The sequence below is a fragment of the Solanum stenotomum genome, chromosome 11, assembly GCF_019186545.1.
Source record: "Solanum stenotomum isolate F172 chromosome 11, ASM1918654v1, whole genome shotgun sequence".
Taxonomy (NCBI): domain Eukaryota; kingdom Viridiplantae; phylum Streptophyta; class Magnoliopsida; order Solanales; family Solanaceae; genus Solanum; species Solanum stenotomum.
Genome location: NC_064292.1, coordinates 5,237,976 through 5,262,321, shown reverse-complemented (window position 1 = coordinate 5,262,321; position 24,346 = coordinate 5,237,976). Strand labels below are relative to the sequence as shown.

The following is a 24,346-nucleotide window of genomic DNA, read 5'->3' as shown; positions in this document are numbered from 1 at the left end:
AAAAAATAAATATTTTATAATGAAGGCATATAAGTCATGGCAAATCGACACGACTTGCATTTCATCCTAGTTATCATATTGGATAACTCACAAACTTAACTTGATTGTAGTAACTCAAATCTTCACGCATGATACCTCATCTCAACTTAATTTTTTTCAACCTCCCCTTTATTAATTCTATTTCGCTTATGATACCTCTCTTTTACGAAAAAAAAATCTATCAAAACATTGTGCCCTAGCTCCGAAATGATAAGATGGATGAAATGATGTGAGTATCAGTTGATTCGGATATTAAAATTGAGTTAACATAATTAAATTTAAAAATTTACGAGACTTTATATTATACCTCTATCAATTCATCCTTTATAAATTCTAAAAGTCAAGCTTGTTAAAAAAAAAAATTCATTATTAACAACATAGTCAAAAATCATCAAAAAGTAGTTGTAATTGATTGCTATTAGTTGATTTTTCTGCTCTACAAAGTTCAATATTATTAAGAACAATATAATTAATTAAAAAGTATAGATTTATTTTATTTTGAATTTTTGATGAGAAATCATGAGGACCACTTTACTATTCCTTTTCACATGGCTTTTCTTCTGTTCATACTTGTGAATAGTATACACGTACATTTATTTTATTTTTTTCAAAAAATGTCCTCTTTTTTCTTGTTTGTTGTTTTTCAATAAAATGACTTGAGAGTTTTTTTGTCTGCTTTTAGCTTTGGAGTTTGGGATTCAACAAACGAATATTTGATATTTTTATATTGTAATTATAGTTTTTGTCATGTTTTATAGAAGAAAACTTAACTAGTGAGATATGACATATTTGATGCACTAGTTATTATTAATAAGGTGTACCAACTTATTGAAAATTTTGAGTTTGAGTATTTGAGAATAGAAAAACTTTTATTAAGAACATCGACCTTAGAAATGAGCTTTATGCATAAATTTGAATTTAATTGAGCTCTAATGTAGATATTAATATCGAGTCGGAAATCAGTTTTTTTTTCTTACAAATAACGTATTTGTGTCGATAAATATTTTCTAAGATAATAACTATTATTAACTCCTTATATATGTGTAATAGAGAGCTATAAGTAAGAACGTGAAACTTATCAATATAGATTGTGGTGGAATAGTTTGGATCGCTCCACCTTATTAGAGTTCTCGCCTTCTTGGATTCGAGCATCTAGGAAAGGAGGAAAAGATGCTGGAAGCGTGCTCCTAAAATGAATCCCGCAATGCGTGAATCTTGATTTAGTTGAGGCTCGATACAGATACCAAGAAAGTCATGTTGGAAGCATCAATCTCATTAATGAGTCATGCAATGTGTGAATTTTAATTTAGTCGAAGCCTAATACTGATACCAAACACCATACTATAAAATAAAATAAAACCTATTTTTGGAGTATTTTGAGAAAATGACCTAACTTCTTAAAAGTAGTTAACTATCAAAACTTACTACTTGTAAATGATTTCATTTATGATTGCATTTTCTTTGTATTTTTATCCAAGAGTGCAATTCCCAATCCATGAGCCAAAATGGACCATGATAGTGATAATTATATTGCCAAGTAGCTACACTGCAAATAAAATTGATTTTAAAAGATCTCAAAGTGTCAAGACATTCATAATTATATTGATAATTTAAACTAATCTAACAGCTCATAGAAAGGTGAGGACAATTGTACCAATTAGAAGAAAAAGAAAGGACAATTAATCATGAAAATGATGGTTCATTGTGGGAAAGTCCAATCATGCAATTCATTAAAGTGTAACAAATAAAAATTCAATGAAGAAACTAAACCCTTTTTAATCATCAAAAGTCAAAATTTTCACACTTAAACGTGAATTCAGATTCAATTAAATTTTAATTTTTACCCTTAAACGTGAATTCAGATTTAGTTGAATTTTAATGCAGATATTAAAATATTAGGTGAAAATTAGAAAAATAGTTAATTTTTAAACCCAATTTTGCTTGTTTTTGTTTATTGGGATTTTTATAAGAAATTTTTATCGGTGGTCACTTTTTAAGAGTTATTTATTAAATAATTTGTTTTTTTAATAATTTATGAATATTTTAGATCATAGTTTAAAGATTTATTTCGGACAAACTCAAAAACTTACGAGAAGACGATAGATTATAATCTAAAATTTTGTAAGTTATTACAATAATTAAATGACAATTTTAACGTTTTGTTAGTAAAATTCAAAAAATACATGAGCAACTATTAGACGGAAATTTAAAATTGTTGAGGAGTGTACTTTTTCAAAAGCTATATTTATACAACTTTGTTAGGGACAAAATTTAAATACGGCAAATAAAAAGGACAACAAGGACCATAACAAAATAATTATTGTGATCCCTCTGTTATAATTTATATAGCATTGTTTGAATTCGAAAGTCAAAATAAGTTTTTTTTTATTATATTTTTTCATATATTTTTTAAATATTTTGAATTGTCAATTATATAATTTAGTTTATAGTACTTTTAATTATTATTAAATAGATAAATTTTATTTTTTAAAAACTTACAAGCTCCATATATATTCAATTAGCTCACAATTAACATTAAAAAATTGATTCTCAAAATTTAAACAACGCAACATAAATTCGAATAGAAGGAATAATAATTTTTATTTTCTTATAAATTTTAACTAATATAATATAATCAATAGTGTAAAATGATTATACGTTTGAATATATTATATATACCTCACGATTGAGTAAAAATAGAAGTAAAGTTTAAGTATATATATATATTATCTTTTCTAAATTTTATTTATAAAATTATATCGGATATATTATTATCGTTCTACTAAATTTCACAAGACCATGCAAATGATATTTATTACCAAACTCAAATGAAATGGAAAAATAATGAAAGATTGGAATAGCATTCAAAGTGAAATGGACAATGCAATTAATTAGTGATAGCTATTAGCTCTATTATTGCATGACTGCACGGCACATTGAAGGTGACCCCCTTGGTCCATATTCCATTATTTTTCTCGCTCGGTGTTTGGAGCCTATATTAAAGCTTCGACTAAATTCGAATCACGTTTTGCAGGGCTCATTCGAAGGTGATGCTTCCAACAAAATTTTCTCCATATCTAGAATTCGAATTTGAGACGTTTAATTAAAGGTGAAACAGTCTCACCATTGCACCACAACTCGTATTGATTGATCCATATTCATGACACCACTGTTTCAAATGACTTATTGTAGTCGAATTCAGAATTTTTAAATTTATATGCGAGGACTTTAATTTTGAAAGTATACATCAAAATATCATAATTTGGTATCAGCTAACAACTTAATATTCTAATTCATTTTTGTTGTGTCTGGTGGACAATCGATATTAATGAACATTTTATAAACAAATTGAGATGTCTAAACGTGGACATACTTCTAAAGTTAAAAATGCTTTATTTGACTTATAACCATAATAAAATACATGATTTAATCAAGTGCAAAAAAATAAATCTCAGGTGTATAATACTTTACCTTAATATGAATTTTTTTAACGTAAATTTAAATAAATTGAGTATTAAACAGATATCTTATGAAAAAAGAAAATAAAATAATCGAATTTTAAAATAGATACCACGTATAGAAAGAAAAATAGAACACTTTATAGTGGGAAGAGTAGGTAATATGTGTGTGGAGTCCCTACCAATTACTAAATGTTGGAACAAATTAAATAAATTGGCATTTTTAAAATTTATTACTCCACCGACAACTTTGGGTGCTATTTACCAACACTATGTTTAATTATATATTATTTTTCAAAATATATTATTTAATAAGGTTGGAACATAAGTCAAAAAGCACTAATAATGTAATCAACCTTAATCAAAAAATAATATGTTTCTGTAATTATATGCACTATCTATGTTACACGTTTACACCTTTTAATTCAAAATTAAAAACCAAATCTTGGGATTCTCTTCATTTATAAAAATAAATGGGCGAGTTTAATTAAATTTGAGCAGATTAAATTAAGTAGATTATTAATTTACTCGAAATTATTTGAATTGAAATGAAAGGAAATAAAAAGAGAGGTAAAATCCAATCGTACATTTTTACTAGTATTAATTATTTTATTTATTTTTAAGTATTTAATAAAATATTATTTTTCTTTATATATGGTTTTATATAACATATTAAACTAAACAAAATAATTATTTGATAAATTTCTCATAAATCAATTTGAGATGGCGTTAATTTTAATGAACTGAAATAAACCAATCTAATAAATAAATGGATCAATAACTAATCAAATTTGAACGAATATATTGAGCGACTTATGATTTAAATTTTCCCACTTCTTAACGAGATAGGTGTAAGACTATCCATCCTCTCCACATTTCTGATGTAAAATTATCCTAAGTATATTATTATTATTATTGTTATATATTTTTTTTATTTTTTTTTTAAAAAAAAAATGGAAAAAGGCAAAAAGGAGTTGGGATTGGGATTGCTTGGTAAGAATTTGTCTACCACTTTTTCCCTATTTGATTCTATAAATATTTTGATTAAAAAAAAAAAGATTCTATAAATATTAGTAGTATTAACAAACTTCCTGTCTTATGAAAAAAATGCACAATTATAACTTGAGTAAAGTCTCTGTATACTTTAACAAAAGAATACGTATAGTTCTTTTTTCATATGATATTCGATATTATAGGTTGAATTATATTTTATATAAATTTATATTATAAAAAAATTATTTTATGATAAAAGTATTTTTCATTGAATACAATTTAACAATTCGAATCCAAATCTCTAATTAAATAAAGAAAGATATTTATTGTTCTATCATTAATGACAAAGATAGAATTTTCATCGGAAATAAAAAAAGAACTCATAAAATCACTTGAAACGGCAAATACTTCACTAACGGTGTGACACACAATTTTTCTCATCTACCTGATAAAGTTTCATCGTCCTTTTCACGTGAAGTGAAAGTATGTAAAACGGAAACTGACAACAACAAAAATAGCACACACATTTATGATTTAACTATTTATTTTTTGTGTCGGAATCAAAATTTTCAAAATATAAAAAAATAAACTCATGAAAAATTTTTAAAAATAACTTCTCCGTATACTCATTTTAACTATAACATGTATAATTAGGGATCTCAAATTTTCAAATTTGAATAGGGAGAATTGAAATTTCTTTTAGTAGAAATTAATTTTCTTTTTAATTTTAGTAAATTATACTATATTATACAAAATTTAAATTAATTGTTGAAAATATTATCAAATACTCCCTCCGTATCATTTTATGCGAGGTAGTTTGACTCAGCACGAAATTTAAGAAAGAAAGAAAAACTTTTAAAACTTGTGGTCCAAAATGAATGATAGAAATTTACGTGATTGTAAATCATTTCATTAAAGGTAAAATAAACATTTTATAGTTAAATTATTGTCATTCTTTTTTTGTACTAACTAAAAATAAAAGTAAGTCACATAAATTGAGACAGAGGGAGTAATAAATATACTGTCTAATAACTTAAGTTTTTAGATGAGATGACACTTCAACATGATATGCAAAGATCTTGAGATCAATCTCACCGTCACTCATGTTAAAAAAAAAATTCCACATAAATCAAACAATTTAAATAAAATGGTCACACGCTTTAACCTGCAAACCACTATTTACTTCACAACTACTAATGTCTACCTACCAAAGAAATTACCACGCCATTCTCAATTTTCACCTCACATTACAAACGGTAAAACAAAAAAAAAAAAATCCTCTATCCAATTGAAAGTGATGACTTAAACCTCTTTCTTGATTATACATATTCACCTCACATTACAAACGATAAAAACAAAAAAAAAATTTATCCGATTGAAAGTGATGACTTAAACCTCTTTTTTGATTATACTATATATATTCATATTGAAATACGATTAAATTCAAAATCTCCTGAACAAGGAATCTCGAACCAGGAAAAAGAATATCAAGAAATTTCAAATTATTTCACCATAATCCATATTCATCATTATTGAACGTTTCTGTTTATTATATCCGACAATAGTCCCTTATAATTAGGAAGCTTTAATACACCGAACTACCCTTTTTCGTTCTGTTAGCAGAATCAGCGGTAACATATATTTTCACTTTTCGTGCAAGAATATTACTCTGTTTTATACATTTTCTTATATAATACCCAGAAATGGCAAAAATGTCTGCTTGCTTTTAGTGTTTTGAGCCGACAATACTAAATACTCTGTATTTATTTCATTGAAAAAACAAAAATACTTATCTGTATAATTTATAATTCATATGCATTGAAAAAAACTCATCATCATCAGTATAAAGCCGTCCAGTACTGCAGAAAAATGATGAACAAAACGACGATGACAACGTCATTATTATAATTAATTTTAATTTTTTTTTTGACATTATTAGTTGTCGTGTCGTCTCCGGCTTATGATAACTTCATCTTCATCCTTAACATTTTGATTCCCTTTTCAGTTTTCATACTTTTAAGCAAACAACCGTAAAAGCAAAAAAGCAAAAAAAAAAAAACCAAAAAGCTCTGTTTCTAACAAAGAATTACTCTGTACATTGTTTTGGGTATAAATAATTTTGGGAATTTTTTGTATTAGTTGATCGAAAAATCAAGGATTTTGGCCGGAAAATGGAAAGAAGAAGTGGGTATTGTTTATCAGTTATAATGTTAGTGTTTGGAGTGGTTTTCTTGCATTGTTTGGTGATGACGTCATTTGCCGCTAGTGTGACGTATGATCACCGGGCATTGGTTATTGACGGAAAGAGAAGAGTTTTGATCTCCGGTTCAATACATTATCCTCGGAGTACTCCTGATGTGAGTTTTTTTTTTTTTCTCAAAATACAAAAAAAAATGATTTTTAAAATATTTTTTTAATCTATTGTTTGTGTTAATGCAGATGTGGCCAGACCTTATACAAAAATCAAAAGATGGAGGATTGGATGTTATAGAGACTTATGTTTTCTGGAACCTTCATGAACCTGTTCGAAATCAGGTAATTTCAGCTCTGTTGTTGATCGGGATAAGGTCTGTGTATATACTATCCTCCCCAAGACACTACTCGTGGGATTACAGTAGATTGTTGTTGTTGTTGTAGTTGACTCTGGGGCGGAGCTAGTTGAGGCCGAGGGGTTCATCTGAACTCTCATTGGGTGAAAAATTATACTGTTTATATATGATTAAATATGATTGAAATGATGTTTTATGTATATGTAGTAGGTGTTGAACCATGTTTGACTTCATATTTTGAACCATCTTAGTGAAAATTCTGTTCCATAAGCTTCAAATCCTGACTTCGACTATGAGTGTTGTTGCTATTCTTTGCTTCAGTTATGTGCCAAGAATAGGAAAGAATGGAAATGTTCCTACTTTTAAGTTTTGATTGAGCAAATAAAGTAATGAGTTGTTTTCCTTTTAATAAAGTTAGGAATCTTGAGCTAGACAAAAATGAGTGTGGAAAGTTTCCATTTTTACCTATGTTGCTCAGACTTTCCAAGAATGTTGTCGCACCAGGCTAGGATCCTCAGAAAATGCACAACTTTTGGAGGATCCTATTGCACCGACCGCATTTTTGAAGAGTCCAACGTAGATTTTTACTGTTTCGAGTTCCAAGAACTTGATTGAACTTATAAAGTAATGAGGTTGTTTTCCTGTTATGTGATGAACACGACGAAAATGGGAAGAACTGATGTGATGAACACATTTGCAGTATGATTTTGAAGGAAGGAAAGATTTGATTAATTTTGTGAAGTTGGTTGAGAAAGCTGGCTTATTTGTTCATATAAGGATTGGGCCTTATGTTTGTGCAGAATGGAACTATGGGTAACTCTATACTCTTTTTGCTATTTTTCAAATATTATGGATTTTGCTTTACTGATAAATTGATGGTTTTGATATGTTTTGAGACAGTGGGTTTCCTCTTTGGTTGCATTTCATTCCTGGAATTGAATTTCGAACGGACAATGAACCATTCAAGGTATTCCCTTTTTTGCTATTGATTAGTTTTTCCTTGGGATACTGGCTTTGGAGTTCGTTGACATGAGGGCTTCATGTTGCAGGCAGAAATGAAGCGATTCACGACTAAAATTGTTGACATGATCAAGCAAGAAAATCTTTTTGCATCCCAGGGTGGGCCGGTTATCTTGTCTCAGGTTAGCTTCTCATAGTGATTTACTACATTCGGAGTACTACGAAACGAGTTGATATTAGTTGCTCTTTGTTATTGTTTTGAGTACTAAAGATGCTTTGTTGACCAAGCAGATAGAAAATGAGTATGGCAATGGTGATATTGAGTCTCGTTATGGTCCTCGTGCCAAACCTTATGTGAACTGGGCAGCATCAATGGCTACGGCTTTGGATACAGGAGTGCCATGGGTTATGTGTCAGCAACCAGATGCCCCTCCTTCCGTTGTGAGTTTTTCATATCTCCACCTTGTGTTTAAGTGATTGAAAAACACCTTGAGAACCCCTGTAGACTATCCAACTTTTTTGACAATTTGTACAGATTGCCACTAAGGTAGTTATTAACTTTCTGTGTGTGCTGCGATAATGACAGATTAACACTTGCAATGGATTTTATTGTGACCAATTCAAGCAAAATTCCGATAAAACACCCAAGATGTGGACTGAGAATTGGACCGGATGGTAAGGCATTTGGGTTTTTAGTTCTTTAATAAACAGATCATAGCTGGTGCTATTCAAAATATCCCAAGTTTCTCTTACAATTCCACTTTTTTGAATTGTTTGGAAGATAGGTTTCTATCTTTTGGTGGTCCTGTCCCTTACAGACCTGTGGAAGACATTGCTTTTGCTGTGGCTCGATTTTTCCAGCGAGGCGGAACCTTCCAGAACTATTACATGGTATTATATGAGTGTCTTGATTTATAGTTCCCTGCCTGTAATGACAGTTGACAGCTGAACTAAGTCTTATAAATGATATTTACTGCTTTCGGACAGTACCACGGGGGAACTAACTTTGGCCGAACCAGTGGTGGACCGTTTATTGCAACTAGCTATGACTATGATGCTCCTTTAGATGAGTATGGTATGGTTCCTCTCCCTCTTGACCAATCTTGATTTCCCTAGCTTGTTATGGGCTTATCATTTCACTTAGGTGAAAATCTCCATTGCGAAATGCAGGGCTTATAAGACAACCAAAATGGGGTCACTTGAAAGATCTCCATAAAGCCATAAAACTTTGTGAGGCTGCAATGGTGGCAACTGATCCAAACATCACTTCTCTGGGCTCTACTATAGAGGTATATTTACCTTTGTCTAACACGAAAACTGTACTTCCAATCACTCGTGAAGAATTTTTCAGTTGCTTCTTCTAAAATAGTAATGCAATTTGACCAATGGTTCAACAAGTTTAGAATTTGTTGTGGCGTGTATTGTATTGTAAGACTGCCAGTCTACCAGATCATAAGCTGCTGATGCTAGCATATCTGAGTTTCACTGTATATTCAAACCTATTGCCGCCCAAATGATCCTAAAAAGGATTGTCTAAGCATGCCATACTACTAATGGCTTTAGAAGTCAGGACTCAGCGGTAGTATAACAAACATCCTTGAACCATCCCGTCTCTTTTTCATTTTGCCTTCTTCACCTTCTTTGTTATTTCGTATATTTCACTTAAAAACAACACAGAGAAAAAGAGAAGAAGGAATTGTACAGATATCATTACTTTTGTAAGGAGAGCTTCACATTATAAACCACAACATCTTTTCTTATTTCAGGCCAGTGTTTATAAAACTGATTCACAGTGTGCTGCATTTCTCGCCAATACTGCTACGCAATCTGATGCGGCTGTGAGCTTCAATGGAAACTCATATCATTTACCTCCATGGTCTGTCAGCATTTTACCTGACTGCAAGAATGTTGCTTTTAATACTGCAAAGGTTTGGCTCATAATCTTGTCTAGTCTGAATCATAGATATGTGGTTGTTGCAGCTCAAGCTAATGGTTTTACATTTCTCCGTGACAGATTAATTCTGTATCAACCATCTCAACATTTGTTACTCAGTCTTCGGAAGCTGATGCATCTGGCGCATCCCTATCAGGTTGGACTTCAGTTAATGAGCCTGTAGGCATCTCAAGTGAAAATGCATTCACAAGAATGGGGTTGGTGGAACAGATAAATACTACAGCTGATAAAAGCGATTATCTCTGGTACTCCCTGAGGTAAAAACAGAAATATACTACAGCAAATTGCATCAGCTCCACTTTTGTAGTTTCTAATCAGCAACATTTTATGAGAATAATAGTGTTCTCTGTTTGCACGCATGATCCTCATCTGCTCTGAAGTTCACTTTTCTTACATCAATTCTATTTTTTTCCAGTGTCAATATAAAAAATGATGAGCCTTTCCTTCAAGATGGATCCGCAACGGTACTTCATGTGAAAACACTTGGCCATGTTCTTCATGCTTTCGTTAATGGAAAGCTATCAGGTAACGGAAATAAATGATGCTTGATGACTACCTGTTAATTACCCAAGACAATGAGAAGTGTACTGCAATGATTTATAGTAAGACTATTCAAGGTGCCAAAGCAAAAAAAGTAGCCGAAGCATGTTAAGTGGTGATATTGTATTTAGCATTTCTCTTGTGGTTGCTGAAATCAGCAGATAATTCATCCTTGTTGGAGCAATAGATAGTGGAATAGGCACTATATATGATTTTCACTGCCCTTTAAAGTAAGTTTTACTGTGACAAGTTGTTCTTACAATGCTTAACATTTTGCATAAACTTTGTGATTGTTTGTAGGAAGTGGAAAAGGAAACAGTGGACATTCTAACTTTACGATTGAAGTTCCAGTCACCCTTGTGCCCGGAGTAAACAAAATCGACCTGTTGAGTGCGACTGTGGGACTTCAGGTTTGAATTTTCATTTATCCTGTCTAAGATTTGTTATCTGCCATATATTCTTTTGGTCCCTGATTATTAACTTTTACTATCTATGAAAAACTTCACATTGTTATAACTGCCATTTTAGAAGCATGATCTAATACACACCTGATATTGACTCCAGAACTACGGAGCATTCTTTGATCTCAAGGGAGCAGGGATTACCGGTCCAGTGCAATTGAAAGGTTTCAAAAATGGCTCTACTACTGATCTTTCATCGAAGCAGTGGACATATCAGGTTAAGTTAATAGGTCCATAGGATGTCATTCCATTTTCAATCTTTCATTTCCTTCTATATTTTCGACAAATCTCTGGTAGCATAAGGTTTTTAATTCTGAAGGATAATCATATTGACGTTGCCTATCATGTGTACTTTGTTGGTCAGGTTGGATTGAAAGGAGAAGAAATGGGCTTATCTAGTGGAGGTTCTACACTTTGGAAGTCACAAACTGAATTGCCTACAAACCAACCATTAATATGGTATAAGGTAATATGTGTTTCAGATATGTGCAATTTAAGGATAAATGTGAACATTTTGACATTTGCTTCTTTTCGATATGCTCCTCCTTGAGTTGAGGACAATCGGAAGCAGCCTCTCTACCTCTCAAGGTAGGGGTTAGGTCTGCGCACACTCTACTCTCTCCAGACCCCACTTGTGAGTTTACGCTGGGTATGTTGTTGTTGTTGCACATCAGTTATGTAACCTTGTTTGAAGATTTTATTTGATGGAATGAATAGGCTACAAATGTTCCAGACAGATTTGCTAATAGAATCAGAACAGATTTGCCAAAGTTCCTAATATTTACTAGTTATAATAGGCTAATGTTGATGAACTCAAATCAAAAGAACACATCGTAGAGCAATATTATCAAAATACTCGTTTCATCTGCTCGTATATTTTACTTGAAAGTAGGTTGACAATAAAAGAACTCGGGATTCTTTTCATGACTGTTGGTTCAGTATGTTAGCAATATGCCTCTTATAATGAACTGATATAATCTTGTCTTTGTATGTGAGTACCTATCATTAGGTAACAGTTGTCCAAATCTTTCGATTAGTCCATAACTAAACTACAAGTTTTGTTCATTTAGGCAAGTTTTGATGCTCCTGCTGGTGATACCCCTCTTTCGATGGATTTTACTGGAATGGGGAAGGGTGAGGCATGGGTGAATGGGCAAAGCATTGGTCGATTTTGGCCTACCTATACTGCACCAAATAACGGTTGTACTGACACCTGCAATTATAGAGGAGGATACAATGCTAACAAATGTCTCAAAAATTGTGGAAAACCATCCCAACTGCTGTAAGTATTTAGCAAATCTCAAGTATTTAAAAGTTTTCAGAGAGTATCTGGTGAAATGTTTCGGTATATCAATTCTAGTTGAGCAATCTTGAATGTAATTTTCATATTTAAACTTTGTAGATACCATGTTCCTCGTTCATGGCTGAAATCCAGTGGAAATGTCTTAGTGTTGTTTGAGGAAATGGGCGGGGATCCTACGAAGCTGTCTTTTGCAACAAGAGAGATACAAAGTGTATGCTCAAGAATATCTGAGGCTCATCCACTTCCTATTGATATGTGGGCTTCGGAAGACGATGCACGAAAGAAATCAGGGCCAACTCTATCTCTTGAGTGCCCTCATCCTAATCAAGTCATCTCTTCAATCAAATTTGCAAGCTTTGGCACTCCTCAAGGAGCATGCGGAAGCTTTATCCATGGTCGATGCAGTAGCAGCAATGCTCTTTCAATTGTAAAGAAGGTTAGATCCAGTTTATTTTATCTTAAGTATCCTAGTTACTTGAGCTTCATACCTGAATTATAAGGTGTGTGAGTTTTTAACTGAACTATCACCAAATATTTATCGAAACACACCTCAACTATCAGTTGTTCCCTTTTCCTACCTGAACGATGGTGATAGTTCAGGTAGGAAAAGGGGACAACTGATAGTTGAAGTGTGTTTTGATAAATAGTTGATGATAGTTCCAGTAGGAAAAGTGAACATCTAATAGTCCGGGTAGGAGGATACTTTAAGTGTGTTTTTGACCCGTCACTCTATAGAAATTAAACTGATAGATCCAGTTTGAAATACCTCTACTCAAATTTCAATTCAACCATCTTTGCAGGCTTGCATTGGCTCAAAAAGATGTAGTCTTGGAGTTTCAATAAATGTATTTGGTGAGCCATGTAAAGGAGTCGCAAAAAGTTTAGCTGTAGAAGCTTCCTGTACATGATGCCTCACGGAACTAATGGACCGAGAAGGCACATTCCTAAGTGTAAAAGTGGTAGAAGGTCAGATAAACTATTACTAAGTTACAGCTTCAGAAAGATAGTGTTTAGCTACTTGTACGTCTCGGAGAGGAAGAACACTTTGGCTTCCCTCACCAATTTGATGAGATTATAATAAAAGAAAAAAAGCTTCAATATTTTTTCTTTGCTCTCCAACTTGATGAGATTATTGTTTAGAAAAAAGTTGCCTCATGGATGTTTCCATCAAGCAGAGTATAAGCCTGCACATTCATAGATTGATACATCATAGTAAACTCGAAAATTTCTGCGTGATTTTCGCATCCTTTATTCACATATTTAGTAACACATCCAAATACAATCAGATTAATAGCAATATTTTAGTCAATACACAATACACTTATTGGTTAATATCTTTATCAAGATTATCAAGCTGAGGCCACACTTGAGGGTCTTTGGAACCTGCATTTCTTGCAGATAGCTGAATGGAGTGATGGTGTCTGATACTTGTCTTCTCCACCCATGATTGGCATCGGCACCCCTCTCTTGACTGGACTAACATATCCCGGCTGGTAAGTCTTGCCAAGAATTCCTTCGACGTCTTTAGATAGATTAAAAAACTTAAATTGTGTCTCTAAGTGAGCAAAAGCATCATCTGCTGGTAGCTGATAGTTGTGAACCTTGTTTTCTTTTTCTCCAATGGGTACTACCTTCACATCTAATTGCAACAGTTCAGATACTGTGACCCTCACACTGTTGAGATCATCTGTCCTTTCGACCACGACTGATCTCTCAGCAGTGTTAACACTCCATTCTGCATCTCCATCTGTTGGGACATTAACTGTCTCACCGTTCCACTGTACAATAAGAGCATCAACCTTATCATCCCAATGTGACACTTCCGTTGCTCCTACGACTAATGTATGGGTGTCAAACTTGACTGACAATGTTTGAACCCATGTATAGTCGCGCTTCCTTCCCTGTGGTCGTGTCCCAATTAGATGTGCATTAATGTGGAGGTTGTCATCTGAAACAATGGCAAAGTCGGTATCCTTTGCTCCATGGAAGTAGAACATCACCCCGTCACCACCCACAAATCTCGGATCGTAGCATAGAGCACCATAACCATCACACCTAGGTAGTCTCCCTGTCAAAGAAGTGAAAACTTTGAGTTCATTTAGAGGGCCATCAAGAAAACAGTGTCATTTAACAGTATCAAGTTTGTCCTACAGTATACTCGTGTCGTTTCATACGTTCATTTAGACAGACACTTTTAATTTTGTGGTCTAAAACTAAAGAGAATGAGCATATAGTGCTTACACTTGCAAGTTGCTTCACACTTGCTGCTGCAATCAATATAGCATCCCTTCTGCTTCTTGTTCTGTTTAGGCTTCCTTTGAGGACACTCTGTTGGACAGGTAAGAGTTCTGTAGTAACAAACTCCCTGAACGGTGCAGAACGCACGTTCTTGCCCCGTACCTGGCAATGGATCCAATGCAACATAACCGGGATTCGGAGCAACTGCATTCACCTCCTTACCTTTGCCTTCTGGTTGATCAGCAATGGTTACTTGTGAAAAGATGGATAAGAGTAGCAGAGTCACTATTAGGCACAAGTTTCTCTTATCCATCTCTACTATGACTGTTGTTGATATTTTTTCTGTTTTTTTGTTTGTTTGTTTGCTATTTAGACAGAAAAATAACACTTATGGATGGAACAAGAGTTGATAGGGTTGCTATATATATGTTTAGAAATTGGTGTTTGGACTTAAAGTAAGGCTTAATTCATGGATTTTTTAGCTTCATGCACATGATGAAACAACTAATGTTGCACAATATGCAATGTGCTATGAGTTTTACCAAATGAATGGTGGATATAGATATAATTAATAAAGATTAACGGGGGGTATTTAAGATTTAAGCTCTCTGAGGTCGCCGATTTCAGTAGATTCTTATATATAAATTTGTGTTACGCGTTGAAAGTAATATTAGTTCAGATGAATCCGCAGCTAAATGGTTGCATCCGCCCATGACAAGTTATGGTTTTGTTTGGCATTAAATTTTCCATGCCTTGAGGTAGATTGAGAAAACTATTGAAAACAGCCCTAAACTCGGTGAGAATTGTTAGTTTCATCCCCGAACTATATTGACAATCTTAAAAACATTCATTTACTTGATTAACTGAACTTAAATACACCCCCGATCTTGCAACATGAGTGAAATACACCTCCTAAATTCTCGTCAAGTTTAGGAGTGTTTCCAACACTCATCTCGGTTTAGGGTGTATCTAAGTTTAGTTAGTCAAGTAAAAGAGTGTTTTTAAGGCTGACAATAGTTCGAGGACGAGACTAATAATTTGCGCCAAGTTTAGGGGTGTTTTCAATACCTCTCCCTTGTAAATTTATACTATGATCTCTCCGATTCATTTTACTTGTCATATTTTTCTTTTACATGTTCCTTAAGAAAAAAAAATCAGCTAAAAGAAAATTAATAATTATTGTAATATTCTTGATTTTTTAGAATGACAATTATTTTGGATCAATTAGTTTTAGTAAGCACGATAACTAAAATGGATTTGAAGGAGTATTAGAGGTCAAATGTTATAGATTATAATTATTTATATATTCCAAATAGAACATTGTTTTAGATGTGAAACTTTGTACTGGATTACTTTTTTTTTGCTTATGCAAACTTTCAAATAAAACTTTATTGTATAAAGGTTCCAAATTAGAGAAGAAAAACAAGTAACATATAAGAGTTTGTTTGAAGACAAATCTTTGACTATGGAAACATTCTAAAAACTTGTTTATGCATGGCCAGCACTTGCTTAATGTACAATAGTTCAATAATCCCTTTGTGCTTTTAGTGATTGTGACATTAGTTTTCCATTTGGAGTTATTTCATAAATCGACAAAGATTATGATTGAGTGATAAGTATCCATTTACTTTTAATTAGAACTTTCGAATTTGAACTATGAGAATGAAGCTATCTTTTAGTGAACAATTTTAGCATAGGGTTCTAGCTAGAGCTCGAAGCTTTGGTAATTCAAACTCTAGCACAATATGTGATTGAGTTTGAAAAATTCATGGAGTTACGAATGTAGTTCAAACTCTTGGAGTTCAAATCGATAAATGTTCAAACTCTAGATTAAAAAAATGGAGATTTTTCATGTTTCAGCTAGGATATTTTTGTCTAAATTTTATTTTCACGTTAACAAACCACTAAATATAGCAAATTTGTGCATTGAATCCGTGGTAAAATTCTAATTACTGACTCGAAAAGTGAAATTTGCCACCTTTCTCCTGCCTCACCTCTCCTTAGTTGGTTTATATAAATCTGATTTAGCCAGATCAATAGATTTCAAATATCGAGCGGTTAAATTAAAAAATAAATAGAAATCATTTTTTTCAGCCGACCCCATATCAACTAGTAGTTTCTAAATGGGAAAGAAATTTAAAGTAAAAAACAATATTGTGCTCTGCTGGAAAATAAAAATTGTTAAAGTAATAATAAAGAAATAATTTTCTTGAATGTCAAAAGGGAAAAAAAAAAAAACTTAAATGCAACATAACTTCACATGGAAGGAAGTCAAAGGCAAATTAATGGTCGTAAAAATCACGTAGTAACAAATATTATTTTTATTTTTATGGCATTGGATCTCAAAAATCTAAGAAGCATTAAGAGTACATTAAATAATAAAATTAACATAATTATGAAACTATTAGACTAAAGTTTTTAAAATTAAATTTTAGGGATATTAGCACTTTAGTCCCTCAGTTACTATTAAATTATGATTTTAGTTCTTGTAATATACGACTCAATACATTTAACCTTCAATTAATCAAATTGTACGCTTTTAGTCCCTTTATGTAAGGAATATGTTACCCTCAAATATACAATAACACTGCAAACTTAATACAATAAATGGGTAATTAAATGATAAAATAATTTATAATTCTAAAAATTTATGAATATTTTCAATAAACGGATTGAAAGTGCATATTTCGAGTAATGAAAGGTTAAATATATTTAATCATATATTATAAGGATTGAATTAGAAATTACCAATAATTAAGGAACTAAAAATGTAATTAACCCTTAAATTTAATAATTATGACACCATATAGTAGTCATATTTTTATTTTTTGAGATCTGAAAAGCTGTGGTTCAGATCCTTAAAAAACTACAAAAGTCAGCAGCTTAATGCTTTTAAATTACTCTTCCAATTAAATAATTTGCTTCTTTTCTACTTCTTTTTTTCAATATTTAATAACCCCAATCCATGCACCCCATATGATGAGTTTGGTTTGTGGTGGTGGGGGGGAGGAGTTGTTGCTAACTAAAAACGTAGATTATTTTTTTTTCATTTTTCACCCGATATTGAGTATTCGATTATAAGACATATTCATAAACATATCTATGATTTTTCCAGGATTAGAAAAATCGATAGTTTTAGCTCAAACCTTTTATGTGTTAGAACGAATATAAACAATTTGCCAACGACAGGAATAAGAGTGGACTAAAAATGTAATAGAAGGTAAAATCGAGTACTTTCAGACCGTACAAGGACAAATTTGAACATTTTCCCTTCAAACATAACAACAATATTAACATTTACAATGTAGTTATTTGAATCGATAACGTCCTCCAAATTTACAAGTCCTGAGATATCGAAACAACTTGAAGTACTTGTGTGCCGGTCTTATAAAGGAGAGTTATGATAGGCTGACAGATAACTAAAATTTGTTAATTCATGATAAATCCTATTAATACATATCATATTTCATTGGACATGATTGTAACATGTCCATCTAAGCATTTCGTTCGCACCCAAATGTAACGAAAAAATAAACAAAGGATTCCATCGCGTTGCCACCTAGGTGTCAGGGACTAGCAGACCCCAACTTGTATGGGATTGAAGCGTAATTATTGTTGTATATGAGGGGTGTGAGAGAAAATACTTTACTATTATGTACAACAATGAATGGCATTCAACATTTCATGTTTAGGATGAACAACATTTAGAATGTATGATAAGCAAATGAAAATTAGCAAAAATAAAAACATAACAATGTCAATGAGTAGCCATTTGACCTTTTAATATGATCTGCATTTCTTTCAACCATTTTTTTTTTTCTGCTATTGGTATATGGGAAAATCAATAGTTGAACGCGCTCCGAAGCTTTGATTTGAGGTGGATGTTGACACAATATCAGAAGTTCCTTCTTCGATTTCAGGCACCATCTTCAAGAAATAACTGTGCCTGTAAAACAAAGTGATGTTACTTGAGCCCAAGGTCTATAGGAAACAGACTATCAACTTTCTCAAGGTAGGGGAGATAAGACTGCGTACAAACCACCCTCTCCCATAATCTGTTAAAAATGGGTTCTCTCTTAACGAACCAGCACCATAGGTCATAGGAACAGAACATCTAATTTCATGGATCTAGGGGTTCGTGATAAAGTGAAGTTGTAATAGTAGTACATAATGCCCCTTACGTAGTAGATAACATTCATACTAGTTGCAGAAGAAACATACCATCGAGTATCTGCAGTTAATTCGGGATGAAAAGCAGTAGCTAGTAAGTTCCCTTGCTTTACAGCAACAATTACTTTCTTTCCAGACTCGGTAGAATCCTGAAGCATCAAAAGATATCATATGACACTGACCTGATATGCAAAACAAATGGGGAAGTAAAAGATTAAGTTGCATTACGATAACTGATGAAGGGTGAAAAATATATTGTTAATTGACCGGGACTTAGTTTATTGTAATCAATATTCCTCCTTCACGACGAGTTAGACTTGGTTTAATCAGAGTTTGTGAACTAACTTGTAGTGCACTAGTGTGTTATCACATTCATTGTTTTCCAATCGCAAAACAGGCCACCAAGTCTTACTCGCTAGTGTAATCTTTTGACACATGTAGAAGCGATAGAAAACAAAAATTCTTTACACATGCACCAACTTTTAGGAAAAGCATAATATATAAACACATTCAAACTTGGTCTCAATTGGTATGTAAGCACTCTAACTTTGAGTATGTACATCTAGACACCTCAACTCGTCTCCACTGTGCTAGATAAACACTCCAACTTACAACTGATCATCTAGACACCTCCAAAATTATGTGCCACGCCAACGTCAGATGTCCACAAGACACAGCGGGGATGAGTTGGAGCGTTAGTTGTAAGTTGAGACCATGTTGAGGTGTCTAGGTGTGCATACTCAAAGTTGGAGTGCTTACTTGCCTGCTAGATGAGGCCAAGTTTGAGCATTTGTTCATGTGTTATGCCTTTATTTTTTATGAGGCACATCTATATTGCAGTTAAGACACTAGATGGACAGAAGGACAAAGTAAACCTCTTCCTTCAGAATAGCAGGATTGGAATTAATAGTTTCTATGGCTGATAGAGGAATGTCTGCCAATACTTCAACGTCAGGTCCTACATCAAGGATTGCCGGAGCACGGATGAAAACAGCACGAAAACTTGGAGGACCACCTTCTTCAGCTACAACTTGAGGAATAGGAAGTTCTGTCTCAAAGCTTTGAATCTGTTCAATTTGACAATTAAAAAGCTACATTAGCATACTGTAGTTAATAACACAAACCAACTCCAACTCATTCATCAAAATTGAGCACTTCTTCACTAGTTTGCTATAACAACCACAACTCCATCATCATATAAAAAAAATAAAAAATGTGTGTGGCTATCTATCTTATGGTGTTTGCAAAAGCTCTTAGTTATAGATAGACCGTTAAGTCGTTAACTACTTCGGTTGCATGCTACTTATCAAGGGACGGGAACCTTATGTAGAAAATGTCTTTAACTTGAAAACAAAACCCATAAGCGTGCCTCGCTCACCCCTGCTTCCCTCTTTTTTTCTTCTATTTTTAAAAGTAATGTTCCCCGCCTCCCTAATAACTAATAAACATAGAACGAGTGTTTGCTTATCTATGCAAATGAATTTCTTCCTTTCTTGCTAATCTATTAAGATGTTGAGGAGGAACTGCTCGTTTACCTGGCTTCCAAAAAAGTTTCGGTGTACAGTACAATCAAGGCCTCCAATTAGTTTCTGTCCTCCGGTTTTCTGCCCTGAGAAGAGACGCCACAAAATGTGTGGTAAGATATTTCGCCTCAATATGGTAAAAAATAGTAAGAAGGTTCATCAAAAAGAGTTTGTGATTACTAGTCCAGACAAAGTGAGCTTTATATTATTCTGGATAAGTGGAGAGGGTGCTCTACAAGTAACTAGAACAGTGAAGCAAAATTAATAACCCCGAGAAAAAGGAGAAACAACAAATTCTCAAAATTTGTGAAATCATAGGTGTCTACAGATTAATTGCCTAATGTTGTTGAGATCAGTAGATGCAGCAAAATTAAGACAACAAGAAGAAGATACCCAGTGTAATCCCATGAGTGGGTCTGGGGAGGGTAGAGTGAACACAAACTTTACCCCTACCTTGGGAGGTAGAGAGTTGTTTCTGATAGACCCTTGGCTAAGGGAAAGCATATCAAAAAAAGAAGAAGTGGAAATGAAGAGATCATGGCAAAGTACTGAGAAAGCATGACAACGCATTCTGAAAAAAGGTACAATAACTACAACAAACTAGTGCACTAATTCGTGTCCTAAACAAATCGAAGGATAAGAAATCATAGGCAAATACTAATAAGAGTCAATAGATAGTAACAGAAATCAAAGGACAAGAATCTACAGGCGAATACTATGACTACTAGTATGGAAGGATAAGCAATACAACACTCTACTACCTACTAACCTAGTACCTAATTTGTGTCCCACACAACCTGCAACGTGAGACGACAACTTCTCAAAATTTGTGAGACTCATAGGTGCCTTTAGATTAATTGCCTAATGTTATTGAGATCAGTAGATGCGGCAATGTTTTAGCTTTAAGAGTAAAAGCTTAATGTGAATATTTGACATGACGAAATGAAAAATAAAAGTTCACAAACGGTGTTCTCTATTGAGTAGAATTCACTCATCCAGTAGCTATATCGGATGGGTGAACAAGCGTGCTATATCGGCTCACCTTTCCATTATCTGCGTTAAAAGTGATAGTGGGATTAATGGCCCACAAATCAATCTTTCTTTCTATCTCAAACTCTTAATTGGTGCGAGTGGAGCAAAGGAAGCGGGGAACAAACTCCACTACTTACCTAGAAAGTCTAGCAATAACAGAAATACATAGTAATGGATCATCGATCAGAACTGGTGACAAGTATATGCCCTCTTATATTAGAATATGTAACCAATATAGATCCTCACATGCTACCAGAGGAGAGATTAGAATATTCTCCAGTACTAACAAACATAAGTTGTATCGTAATACAGTAAAGAGTGACATGAGTCTTTTGTCGTTTGATACATTCAGAATTCATCTTTTAACAAAAAATATATACTATTATCGACTTTAGAGAAAATTTAATATAGTTAACATTTTTACTCCTATATTCTTAAATGCAACCTCGGAGTCCATTAGGATGATTATATTATGACATCATTTGCTTCTCAAGGTGGAAAGACAGATGGCTGGTGACTGAAGGCTGTTGATCAAGTAGAGTTAGCCCAGATCAAATGGCTCTCATGTGATATTAAAACAAAGAACAGAAAGGATGTGGGATCTTTAAGGAAGAGACAAGTATCCTTGACTAAAGCTCTGTTTACTCATAGAATGCAATTCCTATGGTTTATAGAAAGGGTAGGGCAGCGCAGTGCACTAAAGCTCTTTGCATGGGGTCCAGGGAAGGGCCAGACCACAAGGGTCTATTGTTCGCAGCCTTACCCTGCAATTCTGCAGAAGGCCGTCTCCATGATTTGAACCCGTGACCTCCTGGTCACATGATAGCAACTTTAGCAGTTACACCAAGGCTCCCCTTCCTATGATAAATAGAAAATGCATACCAATTTCAAACCTACATACACGCAAATTGGCTATTAAATAGACCGTGAAAAAACAAAAATACGACCTCGAAATCTGGCATTATAAGATAACTAAGAAGATAAGCAACAAGGACTCTGCAAAGATTGCCCTAAACTGTACAGCAAGATATCGAGTTAAACACTCACCAGTGGCTCTATTTGCCAAGAAAATGAGCCCTGCACAGGTCCCCCAAACTGGCTTCCCCATTTGTACAAACTCACGCAGAGCAGGGAACTGCAATTAGAAACACGATCAGGCTAACATGGACAAAAGTTATACCAAACATAGTAACTATCACCAATTAGTACAATTATGCATCCATACATCCAAACTTATACTAAGATACCCCTAAGAAACAATGCAACAACAAACGACTAGTGAAATCACAAATGTTATTATGTAATAACAGTAGAAATGAATGAAAAAAATTAACAGACAAGCCACACTATGTGTGAGTAGGATTTCAACACAAAATGCAATCCTTTTATGTTATTTTTCTGAATATCTAACTTTAACTTAGCAAAGTTCAACCTTTCATGCTTAGCACTTCTCATGATGCTCCACAAAAACAAATTCAACAGTAATAATTCATTAGTTTGTCAAGGGCAACAAGCAATCACTCTACTAATCCCCAATCTCAAACTAGTTGGGGCATGTAATGTGAATTCGCTAAAACACCAATTCCCCTAAATCTAACAGGCTTCTTCTTCTTTTTTTGTTGACAAGGGAACCCGCAACCACTACCCTTTGGGCACGCACAGGGTATGCCGCACTCCTATGCAATAGCCCTCAAACCACACCGGAGAAGTAAACTGCACTAGGCAATCTCTCTGCGACGAGCTCAACCCAAAAAGCCAAACCCCTACTGTCGTAGACAATGAGATTCAAACTTAAGACCTCCATTATGGAATTCACAAGCCAAACCATCTGAGCCACCCCGAAGGTTCAAACGTAAGCCACTGACACACTAATGGATAAAGAGCTGCTATTGAATGGTTCTCCATTCTCATGTTGGAATCAGAAATCGTGCTAGTTAAGGATGGTGTGACAGCAACCATCCCACAACACTGCTTCAACAATATCATATTATTCATCGCCAGTGTAATCCCTCTAAGGAAGGTGGTGTTTACGCAACCTTACCACTACACCACTTCGTAGTTGCTAAATCTCACATTTATTACTACACAAACTTAAAATTTCAATTTTCTAAATAACCTTTGTTCAATAAATAACCAAAAAGGCCAAGGAGACCCGCCTTTCGCCTATCAATAGCAAGTAAAGGGTCGTTAGTAGGATGTACAAGAGTAAAATCATACATGTATTAGTCACAATCCTTTGTTTGATATTTTCAGTCTTGTGTATAACTAATATACACCATATTCAGTATAACTAATGCATGACAAACTATTGTATTACTAATACAATGAACACATTGGAGTGAGATAAACAATAACCTCGGCATAACTAATCACAACATTACTAATACACCATATTCAGTACTATTCTTATAAACGACTTACCAAATTGTGGAGCTCAGCCAACTTGGCCATGGTGGTGCTCTCTCCACCAGGGATGATTAGGGAGCTAACATTCAGCAACTGCTCTGGCTTTCTCACCTCCACACCTTTCACTCCTAATCTTTTCAAAACTATCAAAAAAACAAAACACATAAGAAACACCCAAACAAACACAAAACATTTACACAATCAAAAGCACAAAAAGGGTACCTGCTATGTGTTCATTGAAAGAACCCTGTAAAGCAAGAACACCCACAACCATTTTTCAAGTTGCAAAATCAAGAAACAATGAAAATCAACAAAAGGGTACTAAAAAAACACAATCTTGAAACAGCAAATTGCGGCTAAGGAGTTTAAGGGACTGGAAAAAAGGGTGAATTTGGTGAGTGTTTTGCTTTTGCTTCACTGATAATATCTGTTGGCGGCTAGGAGGCGGCCACCTGCGTCACACTTTNTAAATATTTGCCGTATATGGAAATGTGACATTCTTTTTGGGACTGACCAAAAAGAAAATGTTGCCACATAAAATGGAACGGAGGGAGTAATATTTTTTGGAATGATTTTTTTATTTTTTATTTTGGTTTTTCATTCAGTGACTCTGTACTTACATTAAAGTTCAAACTAATTTGAATTTATGTCGAGACCCATTTGGAATAAACAATTTCCATCAAAGATTTCATCGTTATTCATTGCACCATATTATGTGAT

The 24,346-nt window shown here is 33.6% G+C and overlaps 3 protein-coding genes across 3 annotated transcripts; 1 reads left to right on the top strand and 2 right to left on the bottom strand.

The window, feature by feature from the left end:
* The first annotated feature begins 6,298 nt into the window (after window positions 1-6,298).
* On the top strand, window positions 6,299-13,357 carry LOC125843658 (beta-galactosidase 8). Its single transcript, XM_049522822.1, has 19 exons — window positions 6,299-6,847; window positions 6,930-7,025; window positions 7,740-7,852; window positions 7,940-8,006; window positions 8,089-8,181; window positions 8,291-8,440; window positions 8,586-8,674; window positions 8,785-8,890; window positions 8,987-9,074; window positions 9,170-9,288; window positions 9,766-9,927; window positions 10,014-10,210; window positions 10,369-10,478; window positions 10,794-10,903; window positions 11,058-11,171; window positions 11,319-11,420; window positions 12,025-12,236; window positions 12,357-12,693; window positions 13,058-13,357. The coding sequence occupies exons 1-19, from the start codon at window positions 6,662-6,664 to the stop codon at window positions 13,163-13,165; spliced, it is 2,559 nt and encodes an 852-aa protein (XP_049378779.1). The 5' UTR covers window positions 6,299-6,661; the 3' UTR covers window positions 13,166-13,357.
* A 113-nt stretch (window positions 13,358-13,470) lies between these two features.
* LOC125843696 (uncharacterized) lies at window positions 13,471-14,884 on the bottom strand. Its single transcript, XM_049522872.1, has 2 exons — window positions 14,499-14,884; window positions 13,471-14,325 (listed from the first exon to the last, which is right to left on the bottom strand). The coding sequence occupies exons 1-2, from the start codon at window positions 14,806-14,808 to the stop codon at window positions 13,607-13,609; spliced, it is 1,029 nt and encodes a 342-aa protein (XP_049378829.1). The 5' UTR covers window positions 14,809-14,884; the 3' UTR covers window positions 13,471-13,606.
* Window positions 14,885-18,126: 3,242 nt separating this feature from the next.
* Window positions 18,127-24,088, bottom strand: LOC125843705 (probable pyridoxal 5'-phosphate synthase subunit PDX2). Its single transcript, XM_049522885.1, has 7 exons — window positions 23,849-24,088; window positions 23,642-23,769; window positions 22,268-22,355; window positions 20,201-20,274; window positions 19,541-19,732; window positions 18,717-18,814; window positions 18,127-18,441 (listed from the first exon to the last, which is right to left on the bottom strand). The coding sequence occupies exons 1-7, from the start codon at window positions 23,898-23,900 to the stop codon at window positions 18,318-18,320; spliced, it is 756 nt and encodes a 251-aa protein (XP_049378842.1). The 5' UTR covers window positions 23,901-24,088; the 3' UTR covers window positions 18,127-18,317.
* Between the last annotated feature and the right edge of the window lie 258 nt (window positions 24,089-24,346).

What these genes read in the sequence shown, in the direction of transcription:
- LOC125843696 (XM_049522872.1), bottom strand. Translation starts at nt 14,808, where the DNA reads ATGGATAAGAGAAACTTGTGCCTAATAGTGACTCTGCTACTCTTATCC. An exon ending in GTGTGAAGCAACTTGCAAGT is followed by an intron (nt 14,326 to 14,498) that starts GTAAGCACTATA and finishes CTTCTTTGACAG; the next exon opens with GGAGACTACCTAGGTGTGAT.
- LOC125843658 (XM_049522822.1), top strand. Translation starts at nt 6,662, where the DNA reads ATGGAAAGAAGAAGTGGGTATTGTTTATCAGTTATAATGTTAGTGTTT. An exon ending in CAGATGCCCCTCCTTCCGTT is followed by an intron (nt 8,441 to 8,585) that starts GTGAGTTTTTCA and finishes CGATAATGACAG; the next exon opens with ATTAACACTTGCAATGGATT. An exon ending in GTGCGACTGTGGGACTTCAG is followed by an intron (nt 10,904 to 11,057) that starts GTTTGAATTTTC and finishes TATTGACTCCAG; the next exon opens with AACTACGGAGCATTCTTTGA.
- LOC125843705 (XM_049522885.1), bottom strand. Translation starts at nt 23,900, where the DNA reads ATGGTTGTGGGTGTTCTTGCTTTACAGGGTTCTTTCAATGAACACATA. An exon ending in TGGCTGAGCTCCACAATTTG is followed by an intron (nt 22,356 to 23,641) that starts GTAAGTCGTTTA and finishes TTCTAATTGCAG; the next exon opens with TTCCCTGCTCTGCGTGAGTT. An exon ending in GAAACTTTTTTGGAAGCCAG is followed by an intron (nt 19,733 to 20,200) that starts GTAAACGAGCAG and finishes CAAATTGAACAG; the next exon opens with ATTCAAAGCTTTGAGACAGA.